Here is a 15,711-nt window from a genome sequence, read left to right on the forward strand (position 1 = left end):
TAATTCCCACTTTATTGATTTTTTTCAATCTTTTTTCTCTCATACATACATGATTCAGAGGTCTCCCAGAAGCTTGGGCAGAGTTTATATACTAATTAGGGTTCCCCTGACTCTTTTCTTTCTTGGATTTCCCCCTCACTGTCTTATCTCCTCGATCAGAAAGGTATGCGCTATCTGTTGGAGTTTACTACCCTGCACTTTACCCCTCTGTGGCCTATCCTTAAGGCAAAGGCACCAAAAGTGGGACTTGCAGCAGGCTAGCCCCTTCCTCCAGGTTTTGACTCCCTTCCAAAGTCTTCCTCCTACTTTGTTGACTCTCAGATAGATGTGTTTTGTATTTTTTTACAGTTTATTGTAATCTGCAGGGGAAACAATCTGTTATGAACCACAATTGGTTGGTTGGTTGGTTGGTTTGTTATGTGCAAGTTTAATATTTTTACCTAGTCAAATTTATCAGTCTTCTATTTATGACTTCTGAAGTTGGTTCTCTGCTTAAACTATCCCCTTCACCTCATGAGTATAAAAATTTTTTTTCAAGTCAGATAGAACTTGGATTTATGTTGGACTTACATTTCTTCTAGTTGAACCCAAAACTATCAAAGCCAATGCTAGTGCATTTGCTGTGCGAGTGAAGAGGAGAAGAGGGCAGAATCATGAATGAATAAGACTTTGGCTAATTGACTGGACCTGGTGAGGGAGGGGACCTGTGACTGAGACTTACTGATTGGGAGATGAGGGGGTGCCACTTACAAAGAATATTTTAGGACTGGTATATGTCATTCTTCAATCCAGACCTCAGCCAAAGGCTTCGTGGCTTTTAGCCAGATGTGTCACTCTTGCTGCAGCCTCATTTATTTTCAGCCCACTACAGGATACACAAGAGAAAGCTGTGTAGGTTTGCCTACTGAGTCACTGGATCTAACCCTGATCAGTTCTGCTACTCAAAAAAAGTTGTCAAGGACCTAAGTTTTGGAGTTAAGCATATCTGGGTCCACACTGATTCTGCCATTGTTAGCTGCTTTACCTCTCTGAGCCTCAGCTTCCCCCTTTTATGAGGTGAGCATACAAATAGTTCCCATTACATAGCGCTGTAAGAATTTAAGTGAGACAATTTCCGCCACGGTTTAGCACAGTAGCTGGCATAGGGTAAAGGCACTCAAGTATCAGAGTGCGGCACTGTTAGATCAGAGATGTGGTTTTTGCTACTCACCTGCTGTGTGGCCTTAGGCAAGCTTTTCAGTTTGTGGTTCTGTCTGCAGGAATTTCCACGTCTGGAATGAAGCCTGGTTTGTGCGGAATGACCTGGGCTCTTCGTACAATGGATGGCAGGTTCTGGATGCCACCCCCCAGGAGAGGAGCCAAGGTAACCCCCAGCTCGCCCATGGATGGCTCCCTTCTCTGGGTTTGGCTCTAAGTCACAGCCTCTCCATTTTTTACAGTAGTGGACAGTGGCATGGGAAAGTAACCTAAGTCCTCTCCATCTCTGGAAGGCACAATGGAATCAAAATAAAAATATTTTCAAAGCAGATTTCCCCTCCTAATTTTGCTTGGTTCAAGCTGCTTTTTAACTGAGTGCCTTCCCTGTGCCACACGGCTGCCATCGCTGCTGTGGAGGGCCTGGCACATGCCAGGCAACAAGGGAAAGAAGTCATCCTCTGCCATCAATGATTTTCCTGTACCGCCCTTAACCTTCTGTCCCTCTCAGAACAAGATCGTCTGTTAACTTCATTTTCAATTGTTTCTTTCAAACTTTAAAAAAAAAAAAAAGAGTTAATTATATAAGTATACAGTAATATGTGCACATGGTTAAAAAAATTTTTTCAAACTGTTTTCAAAGGACTTATAATAAAAATTAAGCCTTACCCCCTCCCCAAGCTGCAGCCTACCAGAAGCAATGAATAGGACTAGATTTGGGGCATTTAGGGGCGAGACAGTAAGCCTCCAGTTATTTTCTAAACAAATGATTTTTGAACCTTTCGCTGAAACCCAATAGTGGTTATAAAATCAGGTTAGTGAGTTATGACCACCATTATAAGAAATAAAATGAGATGGCATGGAAAAGAGCAGGGTGAAGGAAAGGAAAAGAAAAGAAATTAAATATCAGGATGTATTGAATATAGTAAGAATAAGAATTGTCCTATAAAACTTTTGTTTCAGGATCATATATGGGCCAAGATGTCCAATCTATTTATTTCTAGAGGTCATGGTAAAAAGAAAGTTGAAAGTGACTGTTCCAGGCATTTAAAGTGTGTATCTTTTTTGTTTATTTGTGTTGTAAATACAAATGGACTAATACTCTTCGTTCTATTCTGCTGAACCTGGCTTTTTTTCAGCTGAGCACTTCATGAATGAAACTATATCTATATATCTATATTTATATCTAAATCTAATCTATACCCATCCAATCATCCATCTATCTGCCCGTCCATCTATCTACTTATCTACCTATCTATCATCTATCTATCATCTGTCTCTGTATCTCTCTGTATCTCCATATCTATCTATCTATCTATCTATCTATCTATCTATCTATCTATCTATCTATCTATTTATCAGAGCTACCTACACTGAGCGCTAAAGAAGAGAGGTGACAGTCAGGGCTTGGGATCTCAGAGGAGCAAGCAATCCCTGTGGGCTGGGTGTTCAGGGAAGTCTTCCAGGTAAAGGGAGGCAATGATTTGGGAAGAACGATTTGCAGAGGTAGGAAAGAGGCAACTCTGTGCAAGACAGCAAGACTTTCCTCTTTAGGAAATAGACTGAGGACAGTGGGTTAGCACAAATTATGCACCCACAGAATGCAGGGTTGGGCCAGTCTTCTGAAGAGGTGAAGAGTGACCAGGGTGCCATTGCAGAAGATAATAACAGCCCAGGAGAGTCTGTGCTGAGTGCCAAATGAGGGGGTGCAGACTGTCGGGGCCGAAGGAGTTGGCAGGGTAGAGTCAGAGGAGTTGGGTGGTTGTAGGTGGCCCCCGGAGGAGAAAGGGCAGGAGTAGGCTGTTGCAGATGGGCCTGGCTTTGGCAAGCATCTAACCTCTGCACCCTGACCACAAGGGGTGTTCCAGTGCGGCCCCGCTTCGGTTATCGCTATCCGAGAAGGCGATGTGAACCTGGACTTCGACATGCCCTTCATCTTTGCGGAGGTTAATGCCGACCGCATCACCTGGATCTACGATGAGAAAAGCAACACCCAGAAGCAGAATTCCGTAGCCACTTACGGCGTTGGCAAGTATATCAGCACCAAGGCGGTTGGCAGCTACTCTCGCATAGATGTCACCGAGAAGTATAAGTACCCAGAAGGTAGGAGAGGCACTGGTGGGGCTGTGCTACTCAGGGCTTGATGGTGGGAAAGCAGCTTTTCGGGTGGAGAAGGGAAAATGCCTCACACTCCTCCCACATTCTCAGCCAGTTCTGCCTGAATGGTAGGACTGCTCCCCGGCACCTAACACCCAACTCCCTGGACTATTTCCTATGGGGACAGAACCATCATGGACAGACTGGCGCCAGAGGAAGTTTGCCACAGGGCACAGACAGCTGTCATTCTAGCTTATCTCCAGCAGTGTCCCTTTACCAGTTGCACAACTGGGGCGACAGCACTGTGATCGAATAGCACAGAGAGAAACATGGCCCCCATGGGAGGCACCCAAGGGCTTTAGGAGAAATTATCAAGTCAGCCCACTCCCCTACCCTCCAAGAAACACAGGCAGGAAACACCCTCTGAACAAAGAAATGGACAAAGACTCCAAAGACGTGAGTCTGTGCTATGTTCGCTTCAGAGGCCTCCCAAGAAGTTAGATAAGGTGGGACTGCTTGTGAGGAGAATGTCTGAGTCTCCAAAATTGTAAGCATCCACATGAGTACTGCCCCTACTAAAGTCACCAGGAAGGCTAGTTGCTACAAGGTCACCTTTAACTCAAATGACACTTGTTGCTTTATTTTGGAAGTTGCTTTTGGAGTCAACAGCTTATCTGTTTGAGGATTCTCAACGGTGACGAAAGCTCTACATTTGAAAGTGATGTTCATTTTTTAAAATAACCAAAAGCAAATTAACACTTGCTCTAGTAGGCTATAGTCACTCCTTAAGGAGGCCAACATTTTATTCTTTCTAAAATGCTTTGAAATAGTTGCTTCAGTGGGTCCTCACAGTTGCTTCTGAGGGGTCAAGAAAAGTGTGCTCATAAAGATCCCCACAGTACATCCTAAAGAAAATCCTAAAACTGTGCAACTGCTGGCTGTTAATACTGACTGCAGTTTATAAAAGAGGAAAGCTGAGTACAGGAGACAGGGTCTGGCCCCAAGTTCAGGTGGGTGACATCTCTGAGTAGTGGTATTTGTGGACATTTAGAGCCACGACTTTAAGGCAATGAGATCGGTGACCTCAATTTGGCCCCATCTGTCTCTGCAGGCCATTCCCACCGTTGGGGTCAGATGGCCCTTCTCTCAGTCAATAAACATGGACTGAGACCTCCCCCAGTGCCTGCTCTGTACTCAGCTCTGGGGAGGCAACAAAGAACACTTCAGATGGGACCCCTGCCCTGTGGAGCTCACAGCCCAGAGGCGAAGGCAGATGCAAGACAAGTGTTTTCAATATGTCATGATGTTGAAACAAGTGTAGGGTTCAGGGAACAAATCGCCCAGGGCAGGAGGTGAATTCCAGTCCTACCACTTAGAACTGTGAGACCTCAAGCATGATCTTAGGATCTCTGATTTCTTGTTTTCTCACTTGAAAAATGAGAGTAGCAATGCCTGTCTTCAGTAGGATGTAACTGAGCTGGGGTCCACAAAGCACTGAGTGCGGTGCCTGGCACAGAGTGAGGACTTAATAAACAGTGGTGATTTTTACCAACTTGAACATCTGCAGCCTCATTGGAATAATGACCTCCCAAAGTGACTTTCGAAGTGTATGCTTACTTGAATATATGATTCTGTAGGGTTCCTTACCTGACTGTCACACTTTGATTCTGCTTTTGGGGAGCTCTGGCTGTCCCAGCCAAACCATCTGAACAGTGAAGAGGGGCCAGGTTGTGTGGATCCCTGCAGGACTCCTGGCAACACCCCAGCCCCTGAGTGACACCCTGCTTGTTGTTGCCCAGTTCACCTTACCTAATGATGCCAGTTTGTCTGTGAGGGCCCTGGGAAGGAAAAGCTTATAAAATGAGTTGCTAAGCATTTGCACAATAGCAACAGCAAGGAGGGAAACAGTAGCAGGAAACTTAGTCTTGAGTAAGCCCAGCAGGTGACCTATATAGGTATCTAAGCTCTGAGCCTCATTGTGTAAACACGCTTCGAGGTCCTGGGCACAGAAGGCTCAGCTACCTGTGCAGACATTGGCCCTGGGTGTGGACTTACAACTCGGCTAAAGAATGGGAAGGCACCAAAAGGAACCCAGCCCACCAGGAGCTATCAGCTTGGGTAATCTGGCTGCCCGCCTCCTTTTCGGTGGGGTGTGTGGGAGGAATCTTGGACAACAGGTCTTGAGAACTAGCCCCCTCTCTGTCTCTAATTCCCAGACTAGACTAGCTACTTGGACCAGTCGCTTCCCCTCTTAGGGCCTTAATTCTAACATGATGGGCTTGGATGAGTTGGGCTCTAAGGTCTCAGCCAGTTGTTACATGTAACTTATGGGAAAGGCCTTGCTAAGTTGTAAAGTGCTGATAATAAATCATCTGGTGTCTTAAAATTTTCACAGGTCGGTTGGAGAAGGTAAGGACCATAAGTATGGTCTGCAGATATAAACACGGTCATTCTTTGTGTGCCTCTGTCCGCGTTCCTGAAAGGCCAACACCTTCCACTGAAGGTGGATCAATCTTCAGGTCAAAGCAGGGAGCCTAATGTGAACTGTGTGGTCATCACCGACTCAGACAGTTGGAGTCTGTCACTCAGCTCTCAGTGTCCAAGAGCCGTGATCTTTAGGGGTACATCATGGTCATTCTCCAGGGGCTGTTTATACTATCATGTTCAGCAGGACCCACAACCCGAGTCAGAGTCAGAAAACCCATCCTTTGTGTTTTTGAAACCTGATCTCTCTCAACGATTTAAACTAATCATAACTTGGAACCATACCAACCATGGGAAGTTCTTGTCAACTGACACGAACAAAAGTGCCATTCTTCAGCTCTCAAAGCACCTCTAGAAACAAAGCAGAATAGCGTGGTAAAGTAGTATGAAAAATATTTTTAATGAAGTCAATTCTACATCATAACCTTTTTTTTTTTGCTTGCGAACTTATTCTAAACTTTTCAGCTCAGTTTTTATTTGTTTTTAAAATATCTGTTTGTTCTTTAGGCCTTGCAAGGGAACTTTTATTATTTTTTTTTTAAAGAAACCTAACTTAATTAACTTAAGTGAAATATCGAGCCATATAGAAATTTCATACAGTTGCAGATAAAGCTTTCCCTATAGCTCCTTGGCAATTTAGAGCTGATTGAAAAAGCACCATAGACCAGCTGGTCTGGGAGCCTCACCTTAAAGAGGGTGAAATGGAGACCCGGAAAGGTTGGACACTTGCTTGGACCAGAATGTGCAGCAGCAGAACCAGTGTTAGTCCCAGGCCACCTTTCCAGGAAGAGCACTGTCCTTTGTCCAGGTTGCCACTACATCCCTAAGATGCTTCTCTCTTCCCCTCACTACACAGGTTCTAGCCAGGAAAGAAAAGTGTTTGAAAAGGCGAAGGGAAAACTTAAACCCAGCAGCTCATTCAGCCCAACGTCTGGAGAAAACATAGAAAATGAGGAACGGGAGCCCAGCATCTCTGGGAAGTTTAAGGTCACTGGCATACTGACAGTGGGCAAAGAAGTCAACCTGGCCCTGATACTCAAAAACCTGACGAGTGATATGAAGACGGTGACGGTGAACATGACAGCCTGGACCATCGTCTACAATGGCACGCTTGTACACGAAGTGTGGAAAGACTCTGTCACAATATCTCTGGACCCTGAAGAAGGTAACTCATCCTACAGCTTCTTGAGGCACCATGCAACCAAGGTCGCTGTTGGGGTTGGAGAGTTCCTATCAGAACTGGCTCAATTGTCTGAGGAAGGAGAGCACAGGGCCTCTGTGGTTAAGCCTTGGGTTTTGAAGTTTTGGAAGTTGCTGCCATAGTGAACGGCGCAAGCTAGGGTACTGCCAACCCAAATCCTTTTATGCCCGAGGCGAGGAAGGAGGGAGGCTTGGTCAATTAATAGATGTACCAAATTATCCCTTACAGGTATATACTACTTCCCACAGTTTGCAAAGTGCTTCCCTCATTTGACCATTCTAAAAAGGACAGATTTCAGTATCTCCATCTTACAGAGGCCAAAACTGAGGCTTGGAGAGATTGTGACTTGCTTAAGAGATTAAATGTCATAGCTAATAAGTGGCAATGACAAGGTCTTGGTCCTAGGTTTCCTGATGCTAAATCCAGTGCTACCCCCCACCCCACTTCCTAGGATGTATTGCTGCCACCCCTGTACGCCCCCACCCCACAATGAATCACCTTTCAGGTTTGACCCTAGAAAGGTTGCGATCAACCACCGAGTCTTGAACCCTCAACCAATGTTCCCCCACAGATGCCAGGGGGCGAATAGAGTTTCCTGATGACAGTGATGGGTTTTCTTGGAGGTCTGAGAATTTAGGAAGAACAGTGACTCCTTACTCCTGGGTAGCACAGATGGGAAGGAAGTAGCTGGAGCAGAGAAAGGCCAGTGCCGTGGAAGGATCAGAATACTGGTGTGACCACATTGGCAGAATCCCTTAAGCTGTTATGAAAAGTTGGGACTTACAAAGCAGATTAACAAGGGTGGGGTGGCGATTTGCTTCACAGAAGGAACTAATAAAAACTGAGTAATTATATAGCCCATCTTGAAAGAAGTCTGTCTGCAGAGAACCTGAGACATGTTCCACCTGTCAGAGGCAGCATTCCCCTAGCAACGTGACTTCTGGCAGAATTTTAGCCTGACTGTTGTTTACCTTCAGAGCTTAAGGGAAGAGCTATTTTTGTAGACCAAAAATAATTTATGTGAGGGAAATGGTTAAAAAAATAATAATACTTCTGCAAGAGGCAGCAGAATGAAATGGGAAGGGGAGAGGATGCAGTCGATGTGGTCCCAGAGGCCTGATGCTGTCACCTACTTTCTGGGTGACCCTGTTAAGTCCCCCTCTGTTTTCAGAAGGGAGCCTCAGTGCTCACGGTCTGAGGAGGTTGGGCCAGCTAAGGCAGGGGCCTGTCGTCTCCAGATTTGGGGCAGGCAGGGCAAATTTCTCCAGTGCTAAAAGCAGAGGCAGCTTCCTCCTTACTTCAAAGGATATATGACACTGTGGCTGCCAGGGCACCCCCAGGCCACCCAGCATGACAGCATGAGGGAGAGGTAGGAGTGCCCTGGATCATAGAGGAGGGAGAGGTGCCTGTGGCCTGCCGAGCCACAGAGGGGCCTTGAAGCTTGGAGAGGAGCCAGATAAATGGGGAGAAGTTGGGGAAGGCATTTCCATCTGAGGGAACCATGAGAGTCAAAGCAGGGAGGTGATAATGCGCCTGTCCTGTGAAGGAAAAAGGAGAAGCGCAGAGCGTTCTTTTAAGGGAGAAGTGAGTTGGGCTCAGTGATGCAGGACCCTCAGTGACTGAGGGGTCTGAACTTCATTCAGTGAGGAGCCACGGAAGATCTTTGAAGTGGCATGGCAGAGAAATGACACGATGTGTGCCGATGACTCGGAAGCAGGCGAGACCAGAGGTGGCAGGTGGTTCAGATGCTGCTGCAACAGAATCTCAGGCTATTAGATGACTTGGGAGGATCCTGAGCATGCATTTTGCCAATCCCTGGCTTTTTTTCCTAGTTATTGTGTTGCTGTCATTATTGTTATCATCTCTAGGCAATCAGTTAACATTCGTATTCTTCCTCTGCCCCTTCAAAGGAAACTTGCCCTCTAACATTTTCTGGATGTGGAGGATGCTTCAGCCCCTGTGAGCTCATCCTCCTGGGAGTCTGCCTAGCTAGCCAGAGTCCTGGTCTAGCCCTCGTCCCTGCTCTAGAGCCTGCAAAGGACAGGGATGTTTCCCACAGGACCTGGCCCAGGGAGGGCTCAGTCAGGCCCTGGGCTACAGATATCCTTAGCCACCTCACACTGACTTGGCTTGGCATCAGCTCTGAAGAAGGTTTCAGAAGCCAACCCCACTCCCTCTCACTCTGCTCCCCTGGCTTCTCTCTCCAGAAATAAATTATCCCGTGAAGATCACGTATGCTCAGTATGAGAAGTACCTGAAGGCAGACAACATGATCCAGACTACAGCTGTGTGCCAGGCCTCCGGTGAGGCCGAGGTGGTGGTGGAGAGGGTCGTCATCCTGGACAACCCCACCCTGACCCTGGAGGTAAAGGGGTGGGGAAAGGGCACCTCCCCAGCCAGCCAGCCCCTGTAAGCCACGGCCCTCCCAGACCACAGGAAGGTCCTTCTCTGCTGAGAGGAGCAGAGCACTGGGCCCAGCTCAGGTTCAGCCTCTGCCAAATGGATCAGCCAAGAGTTCCCACTCAGACCTGCGTCCTTGCTCTCTGGTGAGATAAATAGGCACATTGCCCTGCGTCTTCTTTGGTTCCAGTTCTAGACCCGCTGAGGGTACCAGCCAAGTAGTGGCTGGAGGGACTCTTCAGTTCACTCGCCCACCCACTCACCTCTGAGCATCTGCTGTGTTCTGGGCCAAGCCAGGCTCAGGAATCACAGAGGGGCACAAGGGGTGGCTTGTGCCTGCAGGGAGACCACAGCCCAGCCCCGAGACAGGTTTGTCAAGCAGATCAGAAATGGGCACAACTCACTTGCATCTCTCCACTCTCTAGATACCAGAGTTACAGAATTGTGGACTTTTAGGAGGTAGTCTCATGCTCCCATATTCTGCCTGTTTTGCTCAGGTGTAAACCAAGACCCAGACTGGAGAAAGAAACAGCCAATTGCTACCCAAGCCAGGGCTTGACCTCAGGCCCTGGGGCTCACAGCTCAGGGCCATTTCTGGGGCATCCAAGCATGTCCATAGCTAGCAGCAGCGTCTTCACAGTGGTTGAGAATGAGGCTGCCTCTGTCTCTGCTTCTGGCTTCAGGCTGTGCTCCCAGGCTCCCTCCCAGGAGCCCAGATGTGTAGGGGTTTGTGGGTCTGTGGGCCACTCTGTCCCTCCCTCAGCACCAGGGCCAGAAATACTTGCACTAACTCCAAGCTTGCCCCTCCCTCTCTAGCCCCTGGGCCCTACCAGCCCCCCAGCCCAGGGTTTAGGCCTCCAAAGCCAGACAGCACAAACCTGAGGGGTGAGGGGCTGGCAGTCAGGGACAGGCAGAGGAGATGGGGTCTTCCCATGAGGTCCCACAGAGAGCCCAGCCTCTTGGATCAGGCGTCTGCAGTATCTACCATCTGCCCCACCTCTCTAGAGGGTGATTGCCTTTTTCTGTTCCATCACAATGCTGCCAGACTTCTAAGCCCCAGATTTCTAGAGGAGTTGGCATAATTGTGGCTGCCCTGGTCCTACCCCTCCTTAAGGGACACCCTAGCTGAAAGGGTTCCTGAGCTCACACAGAAGTCAGGGGGACCCAGGGCTCCGGCTTTCATGCAGCTAGCCTGCGATTGAGCCCTGTCACTGTCTCAGTTAGTCTAGTCTGTGCTCCAGAATGGGCAGGACGGTCCCCCACCTCTGGGGCTAGGGAGCCAGTGACTGGACAGCTAGTTTAGGCGAAAGCAAAGCAAGGTAGTAGTTCAGCCCTTGGGCCTGTGACTTTGTATCCAGGCCTCACTATTTAACAGCAGTGACTCTCAGTAAGTCCTTTAATCTCTGAGTCTCAGTTGCTCCAACTCTTTCATGGGAATGATAAAATACTTCCCTTGCAGGATGTCATTTGCTCAGGGGAGCCTTTCCTGACATTCCACCTCTCACCCCTACCCTTGCCAATTAGACCTGGACCCCAGTTAAACACCCTTAGAGCCTCTATCCTCTTACTTCGCGGCATGTACCCTAGTCGAGGTTATATCTTTATTTGTACAATTGCTTGGATGCAGTCTCCTACCAGATGTAAACAGTGGGCCCCTCACTGTCTCCCCCATATGTCTTAGAAGATAATCAGCATTTGTAAAACAGAAACAACCCTCTCCCCTGGAACAGACACTTGGCTCCAGGCTTTCATTCTTTGCCACCTACAGAGTTTTCATGTCAGTCCATTCTTGTCCTCTGCATGTTAAGGCCTCTCCTGCTTCCCAGGGCATTTCCAAGAAATGTGCCCCGTCAGTGTAGAACATGATGGACAGCCCAGTGATGATTCTCACTCCTGAGGCTGAGAAACGGGGCTGGGTGGCAGCCAGTTCAGTTATGAAAACATTCTGCATTAAAATGATCAGTGTTTAAATAAAGTTAGGTTTTTCCCCATTACAGTCCCTTATCCAATAACCTCAACCCTTCTGATAGCTTTATCTTTTATTCAACATCTTTGTGCTACATCTTTTGAATTTCCATATCAAGTCTGCTTTGTCTCTAAAGAGTCTATAAAATCTATAGAAATCAGAATTTAAAAAAAAAGAAATAAGAATACAGACAGGTTGGAAATGTGCCATGAAGAACTTCCTTATTTTATCTTGTTAAAAGGCATCTGCTATTCCTTCTTTTGGGCATCTCTGTATGAATTTCCTCCTAACACATTCTCTCCTCTACTTTGACCTTTAAAGAATAAAGACAGCCTTGGCTTAATGAAAGAATCAATGCATAGCTCATTCAGAGCAGGGCTCAGGTTTTTAAACTTATGAGGGTAATCTATATGAAAAGATAATAATTCGGGTAAAACCCTATTATCTTATCTGGCACTGATTGGCAGTCAGCTCTGAGGACCTTACAGTGTAGGATCAGACCATGAAATCTGAACATTGTTTCAAATGCTGATGTCTTTTATTAACCCGTGAACCACTTACAATCAGACACAGGTTTCTGTTGGTCCTTATCCTCTCTTTTGAATGTATGTACAGGTTTGGGTCAATGAGACAGGGTAGTAAAAGTCAATAAAGAAAGAAAAACAAATAACATGGAAATCTCAAATTAAATATCGATGTGAAATATATGGCACCATTTACGTAGCCTTGTTGTAACCCAATGGCATGAAATTATGCTTCATCTTTCAAATTATGTCATACATTTAAATGAGTTCCATGGGAGAAATTATGGTATAGATCATGGTCTCTAAAATGTTTCAATTATGCACAAATTATTGGTAGGCATTTCAGGGCCTAGTGAGAAAAGCCAAGACTATGGAACCAGGGAGGTCCTGGCTATTCATTCCCTCTGGACTACAGCTCTATTACTGTAAAATGGTTGCTAGAAGGATTAGTGGAAAGAAAAAGAAAAACCGAACACAAAAGCAGCCCCCTGTAGCGGTCCTCAAAAGAAGAAAAGAAATCTATGAGCCGTATAATTTCAGTTTCTATTTCCAAAACACTTTCTTCCCATCCATGATCTCATCCAGTCCCTCCTGGCTTGGAGAAGGAGGCAAGAAGGAATGACTAGTCCATTTATCAGATGAGAAAGTTGAGACCCAGCTGTGTCTGCTTCTTGGCAGAACCACAAGCTTTCATCTTTGGGAGCCAGCAAATTGTCCAGGTTGCTTTTCTGACTGGAAACCCAGGCTCCTCTGGTCCCTGACCAAGGACAGTGTGATGTTGGAGCCCTGTCCAGACCATGGCATGGCACATAGGGAAACTCTGGGCTCTAGAAGTTTAGAAGGACACCACTAGACTAGGTATCATCAGAGGAGAATGGCCTGAATTGAGATGGGGGCCCAACGCCGTGTCCTGTGGAGAAGAGCTGGTCTGAGCAGGCTTGGACCTCTCAGGGAGGGGGCTTCCAGGCTTGAAGGGAAGAAACAGGACCAGTGAGTGGGATGTGTGAGGAAAATGCTGTTACTAGGTACGGAATGAGTCCTTTCCCAAACCCCAGAGCGACCACAGCAGAACCAGGCTGTCCTGGGAAGAAGTGGTTGCCCTTCCCAGGATGAACTAGAAAGGGGGCCTGTAAACCTTGCGGAGAAGTTAGAGTACTCTCAGCCACTACAAAGTGCTACTTCCCCGCTACACCAGAGTGTCCCGTCTATAGCATGGAGATCTCAGCAATTTCCTAGAAACCCCCTGCACAGAAGTCACTCGTCTTTAGGATAACTAAACAGTCCTCCCTGCCTTCGTATCAGTAACATCTTCCCCATCACCAAGTTGCCCGCCCAGCCCCATCAGCTCTTACCGAGTGGCAGGTGAGACAAGCAGCCTGTGACCTGCCTGACTCCATCAACCTCTCTCCTTACAGTTGCTGGAACAAGCCCAGGTGCGGAAGCCCGTGAATGTGCAGATGCTCTTCTCCAATCCGCTGGATGAGCCAGTGAAGAACTGTGTGCTGATGGTGGAGGGGAGTGGCCTGCTGCTGGGCAGCCTCAAGATCGAGTGAGTCCCAGACCTGAGGGGCCCATGTAGGGTAATGGGAAGGGGCCAGAGGGGCCCTCTCTGGAGCCCCCGAGCAGGGCAGACAGAGCTTCTCTAGAGAATCTGCACATACGCATACACATTTGCATTTGCTTAGGGCGTTCACCAAACTTACTCTCCCGGGAAGTCCAGGTCACCCGAGCTTAGAGCTGGTCCTCAGGGCTTAGCATATTTGGGAAATCATGGGACCCCTAATTCCCCAGGACTGATGGGGCCCAGTGACCCAGGGCAGCAGTGAGAAGGGCCAAAGGAGCAATGACCTTGTCTAGCCCCAAGCAGAGCAGGACTTGAGGCCACAGAGGCCCATCCAGCTTAAGGTCCATGAATCTCACATCAACACTGACTTGTGCCCTTTCTCCTCCAGTGTGCCAACCCTGCGCCCCAAGGAGCGGTCCCGGGTGCGTTTTGAGATCCTGCCCACACGGAGTGGCACCAAGCAACTGGTCGCTGACTTCTCTTGCAACAAATTCCCTGCAATCAAGGCCATGCTGTCTATCGACGTGGCCGAGTGAAGGGCCCAGGTGGCCCCCATACGAACTTGGGCACCATGGAACGGGCAGGGCTCACCTGTTCAGCCTGGTCCCCCAAGGCTGCCTGGAGGAGATGCTCAAGCCTCTAGCACACGCCCTCATCCACACTCCCAGGCTGGCCTGGCTCCACCCTGGCCTGAGACTTGGTCACTTCCCCAGCTGCTTTTCCATGTGGGTGCCTTCTCTGTGAGCCCCATGACCCCACTCAGCCCTCATACCCATCAATGCAGCAGGATGAGTGGCACCTGACCCAGTGACTCTCTGAATGGATACAGGGGAGAAGATGGTCTGGACTGTTTGCTGATCCCAAGTCTGCAGTTGGGACATTCCTGCTAATCCCTTGGGCCATTTGAAGGGGAGGGGATGGTTAGCCATCTGTCATGGCACTTACATCTTGACACTCAAAATAAATGTTTAAAAGAGCACAAACACGCAGCATTGACTCTACAAGACTGCTGCTTCACCTACGGTGGAGGAGAAGAGAGGGGCTGAGGCCATGTCCTTCCTGAGAAGGGATGACCTTGGGAAGACTTGTTCTCCGTGTTCCAATATCCAGAGGGAGTGGGCTTGTTCTGTTACCAAACTAGGGAGATGTTTAGGAAAACTTTCTAATGTGATGTCCAAAAATAGATTAAGCTGCTTGGGAGGGAGCTCCTTGTCATGTAGGCTTCAAAGGCTCTCTCTTTCAAGGCCCTCTACAGGCATCAGAGTGAAAAGGGACTTCAAAGTCTTTGCTGGAACTCTTCAGCAGGTGTTCTTGGTGGTCCAACTCTGCTTATTCTGAGCTCTTTCTTCCTTGTGCCACAACCCTCTCCTTGCAGCTTCCAGTGGCCACAGCATGGCTAACTCAGCTGAAACGTTCTCTGCCTTCACACACACGCTCTGATGGTTCCATCTTTGCTCTTTAAAATAACCCTACAAATCCCATTGCTTTCCTGATGCTCATGCTGACAAATCTCATTTTGACAATCATCCTTCACTTTCTGAATTTAAGGGACCAGTCCATCTTTACATCCAGCTCAAAACTTCCGCCCTATGCTCAGCTTGGGCCTGGCTCAGGCTTGGAAAAGGAGGCACTGTCCATTTCTCCCCTGCTCCCACCTGTTGCTTGGTCCTTCAGAGTTAGAGCAGAAAGAGAAAATTAGGAGAAAAAAAACTAAGGTCTATTTCACTGATGCTCACGCAGCTTGGCCACCGATGCCCTCTGTGTGGCCAGCATGTGAATGCAGGATTTTCGCAATGCATGTTTCCTGATGTGGGCAACATGCCCCTCTGTGTGGGCCCCTGAAGGGTCACCCCGCTACCTCTCACTGCGCTGGAAGTAAGGATGCTTTCATGATGACTGGAACCCAGTTCCCTTTCATTGGGCCAACCGGTCCATGGGAAGCTCATACCTCCTTGTCCCACCGAACAGTGGGTGAGCAGGCTGCCCCCAGCCACCCTCTCTCTTCCTCCTGCATCTCAGTCTGCTCCAGCCTCAGCTTCCCACCTCCAGAATGCCTGTGGGCGGCAGCCAGCACCAGAACCTGCATCTATCACTTGCTCCCAGTGTCAAGGCACTCTCACCAGGCCCCAGCTCTGGAATCAGGACACAGCTGGGCCTCCCCGTCTCTGCAACACAGCAGCCCTCCACTCTGAGTCCCGAGAGATTAAAAATCAACAACATTGTGATCCCCGCCTTCGGGTTTCTGCCCTCGAGAATGACTCCTGAGGTGCTACATTAAAAA

At 48.1% G+C, this 15,711-nt stretch overlaps 1 protein-coding gene across 1 annotated transcript in view; it reads left to right on the forward strand.

The window, feature by feature from the left end:
• The window catches only part of TGM3 (transglutaminase 3), a 123,750-nt gene extending 109,784 nt beyond the window's left edge, over positions 1 to 13,966 (forward strand). Inside the window, exons 11-16 of the mRNA XM_023536661.1 lie at positions 1,260 to 1,363; positions 3,052 to 3,297; positions 6,632 to 6,940; positions 9,184 to 9,341; positions 13,282 to 13,415; positions 13,819 to 13,966. Coding sequence (XP_023392429.1) covers positions 1,260 to 1,363; positions 3,052 to 3,297; positions 6,632 to 6,940; positions 9,184 to 9,341; positions 13,282 to 13,415; positions 13,819 to 13,966 — 1,099 coding nt within the window. The remainder of the gene's footprint in view (positions 1 to 1,259; positions 1,364 to 3,051; positions 3,298 to 6,631; positions 6,941 to 9,183; positions 9,342 to 13,281; positions 13,416 to 13,818) is intronic.
• The last annotated feature ends 1,745 nt before the right edge of the window (positions 13,967 to 15,711 follow it).

This window comes from Pteropus vampyrus, unplaced genomic scaffold, assembly GCF_000151845.1.
Source record: "Pteropus vampyrus isolate Shadow unplaced genomic scaffold, Pvam_2.0 Scaffold7, whole genome shotgun sequence".
Classification (NCBI taxonomy): domain Eukaryota; kingdom Metazoa; phylum Chordata; class Mammalia; order Chiroptera; family Pteropodidae; genus Pteropus; species Pteropus vampyrus.